General features: G+C 56.0%; 2 protein-coding genes across 2 annotated transcripts in view; one reads left to right on the top strand and one right to left on the bottom strand.

The window, feature by feature from the left end:
- Nucleotides 1–763: 763 nt before the first annotated feature.
- The window catches only part of MED26 (mediator complex subunit 26), a 41,856-nt gene continuing 25,838 nt past the window's right edge, over nucleotides 764–16,781 (bottom strand). Inside the window, exons 2-3 of the mRNA XM_012758377.2 lie at nucleotides 4,201–4,275; nucleotides 764–3,521 (exon numbers count right to left, since the gene is read on the bottom strand). Coding sequence (XP_012613831.1) covers nucleotides 1,866–3,521; nucleotides 4,201–4,275 — 1,731 coding nt within the window. The 3' untranslated portion in view covers nucleotides 764–1,865. The remainder of the gene's footprint in view (nucleotides 3,522–4,200; nucleotides 4,276–16,781) is intronic.
- LOC109730023 (putative ribosomal protein eL39-like 5) lies at nucleotides 16,569–16,700 on the top strand. The gene has a single exon (XM_076001469.1). It carries the CDS (start codon nucleotides 16,569–16,571, stop codon nucleotides 16,698–16,700), a length of 132 nt encoding a protein of 43 aa, XP_075857584.1.

The raw sequence follows: 16,781 nt of genomic DNA, 5'->3' as shown, positions 1-16,781 counted from the left end.
GGTTGACTGTAGTCCTGCAGGCCAGAAGGAATGTCCCTGGAACCCTTAGTTTTCCCTGTGGGGCTGCCTCTCTTAAGATTTAGCTGTTTCCTCATTTGTGAAATTAACTACAGATGGACAATATGACCTATTCTGGACTGAAAAAACTAGAAAACCAAAGTCTTAGCTTCTGATTTCAGGGACAAGGGGGAACTAAAAGATTATCACTTTATAGTCAAGGGAGAAGTTTTTAAAAAAATCAGTACCAGCCAGGTGTGGGGGGCTGATTCAGGTGTTATGCCTTATACTAATCATTCACTGCAGCCTGTAACGTACGCCCCTGCTCGCTGCGCCACTTGACGCCAGAATCAGCCTCCAACCACCAGGTATGTTTGTAAGGCAGCGAGGGCCAAGGGGGGCTGCCAGACGCACAGCTGGGAGCCTGTTGGCCACGCTGTGTAATTAGTCCAAATATTTGGGGGGAAACCAAAAAGTCACTGAGACCTGAGCTTCTCCCTGGGGTAGCTGAGGTGTGGGTGAGGTAGGATACTGTTGCTTGATGTGGTCCTTGGGAATCTGTCACTCCAAGCTAGCAGGTGCCCTGAATAAAAGGTGCAGGTCTCCCCAAATGCAACAGCAGGCTAACAGGCCAATTCGAGGCTGTGCCCCACCTGCCCTATGTCCCAGCAGTCTGGCTGTGGGGTCCAGGACTTCCTGGCTAATCCAGAATCCAGGAAAGGGCAGATTTGGCTGTGAAGACCCAAATGAGAGACGATTCTCAGACTGGTTTGTGCAAATGGTTTTTTTATTTCCACATTTATATCACAAGGTGTCCACTTACTGGACCAAATAGCAAAGTTGCTCCCTTCTGTGTCCTGAGAACACAGAAGTCTAGGTACTGTACATTCACTAAGGCTCCTTGTTTTTGCAAATCGCGTTTATGACAATAACCATAAGGCAAACGAATCTAAAGGAATGGTTATGAGTGTTCCCAGCGCACAGACAGGTCTCCCTCCCGCCCAACAGCACAGCTTTCACACCAGTAGCACCCGCGGGGACTTTTGTATTGTTCTGGGGGGAGGACTCTAGAAAGGTGGAATTTTCTAGATGTGTGCAGGAAGAGAAAAGGGAAAAGAGGAAGAAAGGAAAGGTTTTTTGGCTGGTGGTCAGATGGAAGAGGGGGAGAAAAACAAACTTGAGAAAACTTAAATTTTTGCAGCATTTCTTTAAAAGCTGGGTTTTAAGTGAAACCAGATACAAATGGGTGGATGCCCGTGGAGTGTGGGTCAAACTGGCTGGACAATGAGCCTGCCCGCCTGATGCCAGTGGCTCGCCGCAGCCCAGAAGCTTCCAGCACATGATGGAAAACACTGGCCTGACAGTGGCTGGGTGGGGAGCGAACAGAGTCCACGGTGCAGCCCACTCTCTCCCAGACTTTCAGGGCCAAATTAAAGAACAGAAAACGTAAAGAGATGAGATGCGTGCTTCTGTTGCTATGTTAAAGGTAACCTCTCCCACAGGTTTTCTGTGCCTGCCTGCAACTGAGGTCCCAGCGTTCAGGTGCTGGAAGTATCCGCACCTCTTCCGGGGTGGGGGACTAACGCTTTTTATAGCTGGTCTGCTATAGAGTTCTGAACTCACTTTGCCGTCCTTCCTTCCTTCCGCGCGGTCCTTCCTTTGCAATTTTGTTAGTAAACTGGTAGCAGCATTTCACAAAAGAAGGAGAGTTTTGAGGGGAGAGCATGGAGACCACGTGACTCCCGCCCGCTCCCTCCCGCCCGGGCCGGACACCCCGAGTTCCCAGCTGCAGGGGGCAGCTGGGTCCTGGCCACCCGCCAGCCCTGGCTCCTGCAAGGTGGGAATGCACTTTGTGGCCGACGAGCCGGTCAGTCCAAGCAGACATAAGGCAGAATGTTCAACCGCCCGTCGTCGCCGTGCGGGTCGAGCGATACGCACTGCGTCCAGTCATACCAGTTACCCTGTGTGTCCTGACACCCGTTCACCCCTGGCCACTGACGGGCCTGGATTCTGTCCAGATCGTCCTGTGTTACCTCCCGGGTCACCCCCGGGAGATCCGAAGGTGGGCCATGAGGCACCAGCACGTGCAGCTTCCTGGCCCCGCGCCGGGTGCTCTCTTCCTGCTTCAGGTACTCAGACATGAAGTGGTGAGCGCCTGGGGTCTGCGCACCCGACGACGAGAGCAGGCTGCTCTGCCGGCTCAGGTAGGACTGGATGATCTCATTGCGTGACAGCTCCTTCCAGTTCGTCTGTTCAAAGGGGCTCTGGAGGCTGGCCTTGGCCTCCTGCTTGTCCAGCTCTGTCCTGGGCGGCTGCTCTGTGTGCACAGGGCTGTCTGCCCGCACTGGCTCTTTCTGGGTCAGAGGTTTGATCTGTCTTGTCATGGGGTCAAAGGTGAGTTTCCGCTCTTTTAACCGGACCGGCTTGACGCCCGCCTCGGCCACCTGCCCGTCCAAGTTAACTGTGTAATCACGAGGCCTGTACCTCTTCTTCTTTTTACTGTCCGAGCCACCTGAGGAGGCAGCGTCACTGTCCGCCTTGGAGGAGTCTGGGGAGAACCCTGCCCGGGGCAGGAGGGGCTCTGCTGGGGGCAGCCCCGCCTTGCAGCCCAGCCCCGCCAGCCGCTGGTGGCCCTCGGGCTGCTCCAGCCAGCGCACTGGGCTCTCGGCACTCGGCAGCAGCTCGAGCCGCCGCACAGGGGGTGTGGACGGCTGTGCCAGCGGAAGTGGTGATGGCACCTGTGTGGCATCGAGCGCCTGGGGCCGAGGAGAGGGGCTGGACACAGAGCCCTTGGATGCGTACGAGCTCTGCTGCCGGGCAAAGGAGCCCTCATGCCGTGAGTTCCGGGGACTGTAAGAGCAGCGAGGGGGCCCCTTGGGGTGGGGGGGGCCCGGAGTTTCATCTACCCTGTCCAGCTGCTGCAGCAATGAAGTCTTCCCCTGCAAGCAGGGCCCGGAGGGCTTGCCCAGGCCGGGGGAGCTGGTGTGCGGCCGCACAGCGTTGACAGGGATCTTGCCGCTGTGCCTGTCGTTCTCACCTCGCTCCAGGCGGCTGCCCTCAGGGCTGGCGTGTCCACTGCCGTCTAGGGGGCTGGGGAAGCTCTCTGGGCTTCCTCCGATACCATTGGTGGGGAGGGGGGATGAGTTGGGGACCAGGGGGTCGTGGCTAGCTTTGGAGACCTTGGGAGGCGGCCCGGGGTGGCCAAGGTCGCGCTGGTCCCCCCTGCGCTTGCGGCTCCCCAGCCTGTCCAGCCGCTGCCCGGGCAGCCTCTGGATGTCATTGCGGTTCTTTAGGTCATGGATGCTCTTGGGCGCACCAGCCACTCCTGCCTCGGGCCGGCAGTTGTGAGCACCCCCGTTGGCCGAGCCGGCCGCCCCGGCCAGCCCCCGCAGCGCCGCCTCATTCTGGTGCACGGGCTCGATGAGCTTCTGCCAGCTCCGCAGCAGCTTCTTGGCCCGCTTGGCGAGCTCCTCGTTCTTGGTCTTCTTGCGGACGTCGTTGATGAGCTTCCCAAGTCTTGTTTCCTACAACCAGAGAGACATGATGACACTTTTGGGACAGGGACTTCCCCATGAAAAGAAAGCTAAGCCAGAAATGGTGGGAAGTGCCCATGGCTTTGAAATGACCCCTTCCCCTGACCCCTAAACTGCCAGCTTCTCTGACACAAAATCTAAAGGGATCTGGTCTTTTGTGACTGTGAATCCTCAAACCCAGTCCTCAGACTTTAGAGTCCTAGGGTTAGGCAGCTTTCTCAGAAGCACCATCCCACAGGCTGCCAGCACCCACAGGCTGTGAACCATCAAGGCCACTACAAGGACACTCTGCCAGGGAGGCTTTCTGGGTGACAGTGCCGGGGCCAAGGTGACAGCACAAAGTACCTGCTCCTAAGCAGAGGGCTAGGGACAGTACCACCCACTAGAGCCTCCCTAGGCACACCTCTTCCTATGTCCCCATGTGCCTACAAGGTGTGCAGCGCATGGAGGAAGGAGTCCAGCTCTGGGATTCCTGACGCCCGTCCCCGCAGTGCCTGCAGGAAGACAGTGATCCCAAGGCACGAACCGTGAGGGCACGCCTCCTCTCAGTCCTCACTGACTAGTGAGAAAAGGCTGAAGCTCAAAGCAGCCAGGGAAGGATCCAGATCCAGATTGCTGCCTCCCCCCACCTTGTTCTGCCCTCCCAAGTGCTCAGGCCCTGGGTGCTCACCTCCAGTGCCTCTTTGGTAATGGGGTACTTCTCCAGGCTGGAGATGACTTCCAGCACCGCCACCATGTTCCGGATCTGCAAAACAAGAGTCACTCATCAGGCTCCTGCCCTTCTCCCCTGGAGGGTCAGGAAGCCCAGTCCCATCCTGCTCAGGTCTCCATCCCTGCCCTACCAGAGCAAGAAGAGGTGGCACCACTGAAGCCCCCACTCCACATAGGCTCCTACCTGCTTCCCAGGGCCAACAAGGCCCCCAGCGCATAGCCCCACCCTCCCAGCCAACCTCTTCCAGTGCGTGGTGTGCAACGGGCCATGGGCCCCTCCTCCGTGTACGTGCCCACCCACCCACTGAATAGGGACACTTATGACATAAGATCTGCTCCTGATAAGTGAGATGACCTCTACTCTGCCATCTGATAGGGTAGGGGACGCCGAAGGACTCATAAAATAAAATGCACAAACCTTAAAAGAGTAATACATAAGGAACCAGTCACCTGGACTTCATTAACAAGGCCTTTAGAGGTCACTAACAGCTCCTTCCAGACACCATAAAGAGAGCCAAGTCACAAAGTGGGAGAAGACATAGGCCCAGGCCCCGAGGAGCCATATCTGGAACACGTGGAGAATGCCTGTGTACCAGCACAGGTGACAAGGAGCCCAGGCAGAGTGGCCAGAATGAACAGGCACTGCGCAGAACAGGGAACAGCACTAGTGCTCAGCTTCATTGGTCATCAGGAAAACGCACACTGACCCACCCGATCTGCACGCCCCACTACAGCACTTGCCGACGCCAGGTACTTGTGGGGGCAGCTGACTTTGCATATCCTGCAACAGGCAGTGCCTTCACTTTAGATCTTGCTGTAAGCCACGCTGTGCTCTGAGCACTTCCCACACATCGCTAACTCGTTCCGTCCTCACAACAAGAGTTCCTGCAGCCCAACAGCCACCAGCAGCTACAGGTTGCCACTGGGTTGCCTGGTGGGTGGGAGTCACGGCCCCTGTGGGAGCCCCTTCGCCCCCCATGAGTCACATGGCGAGCACATCACACCCCCCACATTGGGTGGCCCGCAGGCTCGATACAGACTAGAACAGCAGAAAAGGCACACCAGGAAAGCACATCCACCACCCAGCCACTGCCGCGTTCCCTTTTATTTTTTCCAAAAATATCCCTTGTGTATGCATACAGGTATGGATATACACTTAGCACACATTTCGAAACACAAGACCAACCGTGGTTCCAAGGCTTGCCTTTTCTCACTTAACATCAGAAATGTCCTGCATCAGAGAGACCACCGCACGTGGCTCAGCCATGCCTTCCAGAGCAAGGTGGGCCCTGCCTTCGTCCTGGGGGACACTTAGGCGTTTTCCATTTGTCATTACAAACAAGGCTGCACCCAACACCCGTACCAGACTCGGCTCTGGGCTAACACACAAACAGCTGTGGAGGAGCTGTGGGCTCCAAGTCCGTGGAAGGTGGCCACTCAGCCCCAGGAGGCTGCTCCCATTCCAATCCCACCAGAAGCCAGAGGAGGGCAGAGAAGCGCCCCCCTCCTCCCTGCAGGAACTGGATAGTGGCAGTGTCCTGCTGCTGCCGTAACGTGCAATCATACACCAGAGGGCTCAACAGCACACGCTATCATCTCAGGCTCCAGGGGCCAGAAGTCTGTCCAGTCTGGGCCTCCCCAGGCTAGGATGAGGGTGTCGGCAGTCTGCACTCCTTTTGGAGGTTCTGGGGGAGGACCCGCTTCCTGCTCTTTCCAGTGCCAGCAGGATGCAGTTCTTTATGTATGGCCAGAGGACTGAGGGCCCTATTTCTTCGCTGGCTGTCCCTCAGTTCATGGCCCCTCCCTCCATCTCCAGAGCCAGTTACGACCAAGTCTTCCTCACACTGCATCTCTTTGACCCAGCCAGGAAAGGGTCTCCCTAAGGACTGATCTGACAAGGCAGGGCCCACCCAGACAATCCAGGTCCTCTCCCTACCTCCAGTCTGTACCCTTCGTCACATGTGCCACGTATGGTACCACATGCCCAGGTTGCAGGGACTGGGGTACGGACATCCATGGGGGCCATTATTCTGCTGGCCACATGCATGCTGGCTTTTCCAATCTTCTTCCCCATTCCCAGCAGCCATTACCCTCCCCACTAGGGTTCTCTCTCTTCTGGGTGTATAAAGTTGCAGAGTGACCACAGAGCAACGACAGCGGTCCTCACACCACCTGACAGCTCTCACAAAGCCACCCCTCTGCCAATAGACTGTTTTGCTTCTTGCCAATGACAGCCTTGCCTTGAGATGGTCTTGTTCGGGGCTATGTCCATGAACACATGCAAATGCCCCTAAAAAAATTATTCCAAGCTACGCCGGGGGTGGGGTGGTGATCTGAGAGGAGATAGGAGCCTAGGAGCAGGGATTCGGCATGAGAAGACTGTGCCGTGGGATGCCAGTCCCAAGGGGACAGCAAGGCCAACTATCCCCAGCCTGGGATTCCAGCACCAACAGGGTTCCTGGGCTTGCCACATGGCCTTGTTTCCACCCCGGTGACCTCACTCTGGTATATTTAGAGCCCTGGGTCCCCACATACCCCTGAACCAGCAGTCCTCACAGAGCAGAACACTGCCCAGACCCAGCTAGCCCGGCGGCACAGAGTGTCCTTGTCCTTGGGCAGACGCTGTCCTGTTGCCAGACAGGAGGGAGGAGGCAGAACACCTGGGCAACCCCAGGGTCTGGCGCTGAGCTGGCGCCCCAGAGATCACTGCTGAGCCAACGGCCAGCCACAGAGCCGCCCGGAAACCGTGTGGGAGCTGGGGACACAGAGTGAAGGTCTGAGGGCCCTGCCTACGTGCCCCATGACTCGGGGCCACCTGAAGAGCTGCACTCAGGTTCGTGCAGAGAGGCCTTCAGCTGGGCCTTGGGCTCTTGGCCCCACAGGAAATGCTCCATGCTCACCAGTCCCTTTCTGTCCCCAGTGTGCAGGCCTCTCACCTGCAGGGCGGAGGAGACCACTCTAGAGGTCAGGCTCCTGGGGCCCACCTGCAAGGCTTGCAGGGAGAGAGGGTGAGTGCCCCCAGTGGGGCCACTCCCTAAAGCCAGCAGAAGGTAGCCAGTGATGCCAGCAGGGACGAAAATGGGCAAGGCGAGGCTGTCCCTGCCCTGAAATGAAATGGCTTTCCAGATGCAGTCAGGCAGGCCCCGAGGCCTGGGAAGCGGCCACTGGACAACGTAGCAAGGGTTCTCCCAAAAGTCTGGGCACACAGAGACGGACGCGACAGCTCCATGGAACCTCCTTACAGATGACCACTCTGTCCCAAAGAGCACTTAGCACTCAATCGGGGCTGGGTCCGCTAGGAGCAAAATGTGAGCTGGCTCTTGACCCAGGAACCTGCTTTCCCAGCCAGCCCACCCCCACAGAGGAGCAGTGGCCTCCCAGCCTGGCTGGGGGCCCCATGGGTAGCAGGGATGCCAGGACTCAGCTGTGGCCGAGGGAGGCTCCCACTCAGGCTCCAGGCCTGCAAAGCCCAGCATAAACCCTGGCTTGGGGCAGGAAGGTAGGTCACGGGGAGGGCAGCACCAAGAGAGTCCTTCCAGAGTGGTCAGAAAAGGAGGGAACAGAGTGAACACGTCTGCCTGGCTAGAGAGGGCCTTCTGAGGACACTAGGCAATCACAGCAGCGGGGGCTGGGGGCCGGGGGTCTGGGCCTTCACGCTGGAAAGCAGGAAAGCGCTGGAGAAGGCTGGGCAGGAAGCTGGCCGGAGGCCCCAGTGCCAGTAGCAGATGCAAGGCAACACCAAAGCCCTGGAGCAGGGCAACAGGGACAACAGCAAGGACCAGACCCTGAGGTAGAGCAGCCCCAGGGCACCTGAGCTGGCTCCTACACAACTGTCTTCTATCAACTTGAGCTGCCACCCCCACAGACCACCTAGGTCGCTCCCCGCCCCTGTCTGGAGGGAAACACACTGGGCCCTAATCATAGCATGGTTCGTTTCCGCTCTGCCTGAGGAGCCAGCCCAGTGCTACCCTCCAAGACAGCTCTCCGGGCTCACAGGGCCACGTCGCTGGCCCAGAGGCTGTTTGCAGCCTCTCAGTCAGGAATAGCCTGGCACATCTGCAGCCGCTTCTTCCTTGGGACATCTCCCTTGGGATTTATTCCCAGTCCAAAAAACCCTCTCCAACCACCTGCCAACTGGCTTTCCCAACAGGGGCGGGAATCACGTCAGGGACTGCAGCGGCTCACTTTTCTGCTAGGGATGCATCAACTGACACAGATCAGTGTGGCTCAAGTCAGTGGAGCCAGGTGTTGCCTCCATTTCTGCCAACAGTGGCTGTCCCTGCCCCCTGATTTTTGTCAATCTGGCCTCTTTATTGCTGCAGCAAGTGCCCATGAAGAGCAAAGGTGTTAGGACGGTGGCGCAAGTTGACAGCAGGGCCAGGCAGTGGGTGGGGGCACTCAGGGAAGCTGGCGGGTCCCCTGAGGTGCCCATTCCAAAGACAGGGCAGCAAGTTAGTGGGGGGCCAGAAGGGCAGGTGTGCACGCAGGTCCAGCCTAGCAGCCTGGGACACGAACAATGATGGACTTAACTGTCACATTGAGTGCTTTCAGATCCTAGAGAGCCATAAGGCACAGTCAGGAACACAGGGGTTACCAGGGAAGGAACCATCAATCACACCTGTCTAGAATCTCACAGAAAGACCCCGTGGGGAGGAGGCCTGGTCTTGGGCCACAGACACCAGCCTGGCGATGCCGAGGAAGGGCAGTCCGCATCCAGGCAGAGGCCGAAGCGGCAGTCACCAGCATACCCAGCACACGGGCTTCCACCACCAGAGGCCTGCTGCTGAGTGCATCCTCACTCGTGCTCTAGGGAGGCCCCAGAGACACAGCATAGGGCAGGGAGGGGACAGTTCCTCACCCAACATAAGGATGTCAGCGTTCCCAAGGCTCTTTCCACATGAGAACTGAGAAAGGCTCCAGGAAAGGCCGGCACCTTCTTCCCCGGACAGCCCCTGAGCCTGTGCTAAGCCACAACTCCAGGCAGCCTAACCAGTGACATCTGCCATTCAGCTCACAGCAAACGTGAGAAAGGAAGTGGAGCTGGACACACACAGGTAGAGCCCGAGGGAGGGGATAGTACCCTTGAGAAGTGGCCTGGGCTAGGGGCCCGGAGCTACGCAGGTGCGCAGGTGACACCCGACCCCTCCCACACCCTGGGTCACAGGGAGAAGTGGCAAACCTGTGCACGACTCCACAGCATGCCACTCTGTGTGTGAACCATTAAAGACACACCACACATCCTCATCTTTCAATGACACGTTCTAGAGTATTTCCTGAAAAGACAGATGCGAGCTGGGATCTGCTACAGAATCACGCCCGGGCGTGGGTGGCGGGAGGGGCAGATGAAACGAGCCGCAGGGCTGTGAGCTGGTATCTGCTGGAGCAGAATGGTTACTGTACTCCATTTTTATGTTTGAATTTTGCTACAAATAAAGGTTACACCTATTTCCCAACATTTGGATGGGAGATTTCCTTGGATCTAGGACTGGCAGCTGTTCAGAGGTGAGTGAGCAAGTACCTGTCTCCAGCTCCTCACAGTGGCCTCATGCTGCCGCCATCGGGCACTGGAAGGGGGAAGGAAGGGCTGAGGGCTGGGTAGGATGCTGTCTCCCTCCACAGGGAGCCTTTCAGAGCCTCCCGCCTCTGATCCAAACCACGTGGCTTGTTCCGAGCGGTGAGACCCCAGGCGGGCACCACACACTCCCGCGGCTGGGGCGGGAGCTCCTCGTGCCCGTGCCCAGCCCATGCTCAGAGGTGGCCTAAGTGCCTCCCTGTAACAGGGGCCTGCGGAGAGCCCAGACCAGGCCGCATGCCTACCCAACAGTTCATAAGAACCTGCCCTCTCTGTGAGGAGGCCAGGCCTCCCTGCAGCACCCCTCAGGGTGGCGCCTCTGCAACCCAGTCACAAGTCTGACCCCTCCAGCGTCCCAAAGACTGGCTTCAGAAAACCTGCTACACCAGGCTGTGTGGAATCGTCTTTAAAACCAAACCCCCATCGCCAAAATATAACTGGGGCCTCATCACCAGTCTGAGTTTTCCTTCTGTGAATGGGATCACAGGACCCCGGTGCAAAGCTGGGGCCAGCGCATGAAGCAGCCCGCCACTGCCACCAGCCAGCCTCCTGGGCCTGTTTCTGGGGCGCGCATGCGAGCTTCCTGCGCCCCAAGTAATCGCCGCCCTGGGGGGATTTCCAGCCCTGATCTGAAACAAGGAACTGAGATGCTGATTTGGGGCATCTGAGGAGCCCCTTGGCTCACCACCAGCTTTCCTCCACATCTGAAAGGGCCCACGCCAGCTAACTCACACAGGACCTGCCTAGTGGGTTCCCTCAGCGCCAAGTTCTCTCACTTTTCATCCTCACAACCCCACTCTACAGATACGGAAAGTGCCGGTCTGGGAAGGTAACAGGTCCAGGGTGCACCACACAGCTGGAAGGAAGTGGAGCCTGCTCTTCCACTAGCCCGGCCCAGGCTCTGCCCAGCACGCAGGGCCCATCCCGTGCTTAGGCTGGGTGGGGCGAAGGGGGCCAGGTGCTGCCAGGCTGCGGTGATGTGAGCACCTGACAAAGACTCCCCTGAAGCTACACTGGGCCACCTCCACACAGTCTTAGTGCTGTCTCTGCCTTGTCCCCAGGATGCCCGAGAGCCAGGGCCAGCAAGAAGACCCAGGCATGGGCCCATGCCCAATACTCACCCTGAGCTGTGGGCCTCGATGGTGGCACTGGCGTCTACTCCCCACCAGACTGCCCACGGGGAGGAGTGCACACCGAGCACGGCCAACGCAGCGGTTCTACACCCTCCCTGCCTCACTGTCTGGCCAGGCCCCCTCACCACCTGGGCGATGGGTGGCACTGTCCTGGCAGCCCAGCCCAACAACCTACTCCTTGGGCTCAAAGCAGCCCCTGCTGAGGCCTCAGACACAAAGCACCTGTAAAAACTGGTTCACTTTAAAAACCAACAATGTGGAAGCTGTCATCATTGTTTTTAAATGCAGAATGATCTAGACAGGAATTTATAAAAACCACTTAGCTCAAAAGACTTTGGAAGTGTTCATCAGCAAGCAAGCTGTCCTTCCAAACCAAAACAGCCACAGATGGCACCCAGAAGCAGGCAGTCTGCCTTCAACGTGCTAAGCATTCTCATGCCGACTGTCCGCGGCTGATGTACCTCACGCCCCACAACACAGTTGTGTCTGCTGAGGACACGTGGGTGAATGCATTGGGGCTTTGCCAGGCAAGTGCATGTCTGTGATTTGGTCCCAGGTATGCCATTGTTTTCAGCAAGTATAAGTCTTCCTGCTTCTGACAAACTCCACACATGTTCCCAGGCACGTGACCCAAACTGCCTCTGCTGCAAGTTTGTGTGAGAGGTGGCACCTTATCCCCCAGAAGGCCCAGCTCACATCCCACCCTGTCTCCCACAGCGAGGAAAGCATGCTCCATCCACCCTCTTTGCTCTGGAAGATGCAGCCTCCCCAGGCCCTTCTCTGTCCCGCCTGCAGAGCTGCATGGAAACAAGGGAATCCTCCCACGGGCAGACGCCACCCTGGGCACAGCCACAAGGGGTTGTGCAGATCCACCAGGCTCCGAGGGTTCCTTCCTCCAAGGGGACCCTGTGGGAGACCCAAACTCACAGAGGTAAGGTCTCACAGGTGCAGTCCCGGCGACAGCCACCAAACTCACCATTTGCAAAAGCACTTCCTCAGCAGCAGGGCCCACCTGCTCCCCCAGAGCAGCCAGCCACCCACATGGCCTGCACCATCCACGTGGCCCTGACTGTCCTGCACTCATAGTGCCTGCACCGCTCAGGCAGAGCATGTAATCATATGCTGCAACTCCGCCCGGGGGACGGAAACGCCAGCCCAGACTCGCAGCACGCAGAGCCCTGACTGCACCCCACAAGCAGCCCGGAAAGAGGAAGCCCAGGGCTTGGGACAGCAGTGCCCAACCTCTGCAGTGAGGCCTACAGACAGGGGCAGGAGGGCAGGCAGGGCTGCTCTCCGTGGCCACTGCCCCCAAACTGTCCCTCCCTCCCACCTTCTGACTCAGCAGCTCATTCCAATCAAACTAACTACCTAGCCTCTGCATTAGGTCCGCAGGACTTACAATTCTTCTTGTCATTATGCCCTCTCTGAGAGCACAAGAGCTCTCAGCCCTTTTCTGTAAACTGGCTGGTTGCTACATGCTACACAGACACAACTGGAGCGCTGGGAAGCCAGGCAGGGTCCTGGTGAAACATGCTGGCCAGGAGTTTCTCCTCCCAGCCTCTCTCTGCTAGGAGCAGCCAGTTAAGAATGCCAGCTACGGAAGACTAGAAATGACCTAAGGTCCATGGGAGAGGACACGAGCATAGTGCTTAGTCTCTATGTGTTCTGCCAAAGATGGATCCCAAACAAGAATGAGCCAGCTTCTCAGAAACTGACAGGGACAACCTCCAAGACACTGCCTAGTAGAGAAAGGCTGCACACCAGAACACATGGTGGATCATGCCTATAATTCCAACACTTTGGGAGGCTGAGGCAGGAAGATTGCTTGGGGCCAGGAGTTTGAGACCAGCCTGGGCAACATAGCAAGACCCTCTCTCTAACAAAATGAGAAAAATGAGCCAAGGGTGGTAATGCCCACATATAGTCTCAGCTACTATTGAGTGTGAAACAGAAGAATTGCTTGAGCCCAAGTTTACAAGGTTACACTAAGCTATGATTACACCACCATGCTCCAGCCTGGGTGACAGAGAGAGACCTTGTCTCCAATAATAAATATTAAAAGAAGAATAGAAGCAACAGGTGAAATAGCACCACTAGGGCTCTAACTCAGGCTGCCAGGAATCCTGGGGGAGGGGGGAGCCCCAAACTCCCAGGAAGATAAATATGAGGACATGCCCCTTCTCAGAAACAGATAGGTAAAAGCGACCACACCCACAAATGATGCCCAGAATACTCCTGCCAAGCCAGAAGAGGTCAGTGTGCTACAGATACATAAATGACATTCGGTGTCTGGTGGCCCCTCACTTTCCTGGGCACTCCTCACAGGGTCATCAAGTCTGTTCTACGCTGGGGGAGGGGAGGGGAGGGGGGCAGGAACTACCAGAACCCAGTGGGGGCTCACTCTGGTTAAGTCACTTGGCAAATCTAAGGGCAAGCCACAAGGAGCTCCTGTACGGGGCGGGAATCTTGAGTCTGAGAGCTGTGCACACTCACCAGGTCCGAGAGGTAATTAAGCAGCAGGTGTGCCTCTCCCACCCAAAGCTGTCAGCCAGAATGCAGCCTTAGCCCCTGAGACCAGCTGTGTGACCTCCCTAATGAGAGCTCCAGGGCAGAAAGGGCCAGCAGGGCTGAGTCTCCCCACCCCTCAGCTGTTCCTTCATCCACTATCTGAGTAGGACAACAGACGCTTTCTACAGGGCTCTTGAAAGGGTGACGCGGCACACACATGGACAGAGAGGGCAGTCTCTGGTGCATGGCTCTGGGGAAGCCAGGAAGACAAATACAAGGACATGCCCCTTCTCAGAAACAGATAGGTAAACAGCAGGTGCTCAGGAGGGAGGGTTCCCATGGAGTCCTCTGAGCCCATCACATGCCTACATTTCAGAGGGCCTTAGTGCCCTATTACAGCTCCTGAGATCTGTGTGGAGCCAGAGGGACAGCAGTGGGCATTCCTACAATAGGGGCCACCATGGAGAGTCCAAGGACACTGTCACCCATGAACAGGACAGTGAGTCTACAGATTTGCAGTTCCACTCCAGGTAGCACCAACATAAGCATGAGTGTGTGTGTTCTGAGAATGGTCAGAGCAGCCATATTCGAACAGCCCCAGCTGAAAACAGACTGCATGGCCACCAACAGTATACCAGATGAATAAAGTATGGTCTGTATATTCACTGTCCCCTTAACAAACTACTATTACACATAACATCAAAAATAAGTCCCCACACAGTGTTGAGTGCAAAAGCCAGGCATAAAAGGACACTTCTTTTGTGCTAGATTGCAAGGCCAAAAGCAGGCAAGACTTCTGGATAGGGCAGTGGTCAGGGCAGTGGGAGGTGGAGAGGAGACAAGAGCGGCTCTGGGCAAACGCTCTATTCCTAGACCCAGGTGGGGGGGGGGTTACTCAGGTGTGTTCAGTTCGTGAACATCCATCCAACTGTAAAACGTATGGCTTGTGCACTTTCCGGCTGTATGCTATCCTTTAATTAAAAGACTGTTAAAAATAACCTACTGTGTGAATTTCAGGATCTAAGAGGCCACTCCATCCTACAGAAACAGATGGCAGAGCTGCTGGGGTCACGGAGGAGGGGGAGGCGTTGGCAAGGCTGCATCTGGCTCCCCAGGGTCACCCAGGCTCTCGGGAGCCCCACAGAACAAGGTCTGGAAACAGCTTCAGCAGGAGCCCAGGCCTGAGATGCACAGGGAACAATGTGCACTGCACAACTTATGGCGAAACAAGTCCGCATGCTCCAGGCCTGGGTGGGGCTGGGAAGGACCAGAGCTCTGATGTTACTGGAAAGAGGCAGGCAGGCACCACCCACTGCACGTGCATCGTGTGCTGGTGCCGTGCAGGGCATCCGTGTCTTGCCAAACCATGGTCTCCCGAGACCACAGACCCCCCCCAAAGCAGGTACTATGCCGCTTCCCCAATGAGGAAGCCAAGGGCATAGGTTAGCTGGCCACAGGTTCATCACCAACCTACCCCACTAACCCCGTGCAGTTGGCACATATCCTGTGTCCATCCATCAGTCCATTCCAGCCTCACTGGTGACAAGGACAGAAATGGAGAACTGGCCTGGGGGAGGGGCAAGGGAACGATAGTCTTAGGATGAGGCAAATCTGCACATCTACACAGGGAAGGAGGATAGCAAAGAACGTCCTCTTCTAGTCCTAGTTTGCTGAGAGTTTTTAATCAGGAGATGTCCAATTGTGTCAAATGCTTCTTCTCCAGCATCTAGTGGGATGATCGTAAGGGATGGCCTCATAGTATGGTCAGGTACATAGAGTTTCAATTGCAATCTGCCTCCCCTATTTTAATTTCTACACTTCCTTTCTTTGCTACCTTGATTATGGTGATGGTGTCACAAGTGTATTTATAGATCAAAATTTATCAAATTGTATACTTCTGATGTAGGAAGTTTATTATATGTCAATTAGACCTCAATAAATCTGTAAACCCCGCAGAGGTAGACAGTGCAACGAAGTCCTAGGAAAGGTGCAGGGTGGTAGGCGGAGAGCAGGACTGCTGTTCTGTTGGACAGGAGGGAACCACACTCCACCTGGGCTCAGTCTCTCTGGGGGAGGGGGGTACCTTTGGGGAAGCCCCTCCTCTCTTCAGTAAAAGGAGAATGACTGTGTCCCAGGGTGTTATAAGAACCAAACAATAAAGTTGTTCAGTTCAGTTCAATGCACTCCCCGTCTCAGATCACCAGCGGCATCGCTAAGCACCAGCTTTTTCTTTCTGCATGCCCCCACAAGTCACTTGTACACTGGACAGACTGAGCATCCTAACTGCAGTTGGGAAAAGCTGACCCCTGGCTTAGAGTGGCGCCTGGCTCTCAGGAGAAGTGCTGTCGCTGGAGCTCGGTAACAGTGTCCCACAAGCCGTGAATGTAAAATGCCCCACAGCCACGGAGGGCTGCACTTGAGACACGCACCCTAGGGTGCCTGTGGGGTTTCATCATACTTCAGCTGGAGACCCAGGAGAGGGAGCCACCTTCCCAAGCTCACAGAAAAGGTCAGCAGGCACCAACATATGCAAAAAGTTGTGGGCAGATGACAGTCTGTTCACCCCAAACACTGAGTATATATATGCAGCGATAACCTGCATCTGGCCTCCTGACATGAAAATAGCCGTGGTTCATCTGACAGATTCTCTTCCCTCCTAGCTCTGCAGTTTTCTCCTATGGGAATGAGCTCCTGGAGGGACTGAAGTCTGTCTGAAATCATGGCTCTGCCCCAGCTGACCTGGACCCTCATTCTTCTCCAAGTGTGCACTGGGGGTCGGCAAGCAGACTGGGGAGCTGCTTGGAATCGCAGTCTCGACTCCATGCCAGGCCTCCTGCATGGGAACCTGCATGCGAACACACCCTCAGGAGATCCACACACAGAAATGGTGGACAGAAGCTCTGTCCAGCCAGGGCTCCAAATGCCAACAGATCATTTTCTTTGGACTGTCCTTTAAATTTTGTTTCCACTTTACTCTTGTCCTGAGCAATAGTATCTGGGCTTTAGTGATACTTGGTGGGTTATAGTTTTTCCTAGTATCCATTAAAATAAATTCATAGCTTTCTCTCCCTTTCCCCACCATCGTGGTGTACGAAGTTGACTTCGTTTCTTGCCATGTTGTCTCACAAGACTTTCAGTATCAAGTGGTTCCTGGCCAATAAACAAAAGCAAAATTGTGCTATTTCCCAATGGATTTGGATGAAAACTGGTAATAAAATCAGGTACAACTCCAAGAGGAGACAGTAAAGAAGAACCAAGCTGGGTCTACAAGGAACTGTGCAAGATGACACACACAGTCATGCTGTATCAAGGTCACTATCATCTCAC

Source organism: Microcebus murinus, chromosome 4, assembly GCF_040939455.1.
Source record: "Microcebus murinus isolate Inina chromosome 4, M.murinus_Inina_mat1.0, whole genome shotgun sequence".
NCBI classification, from domain to species: Eukaryota; Metazoa; Chordata; class Mammalia; order Primates; family Cheirogaleidae; genus Microcebus; species Microcebus murinus.
The sequence above is the reverse complement of the archived record's forward strand: the minus strand, read 5'-3'. Positions and strand labels throughout refer to the sequence as shown.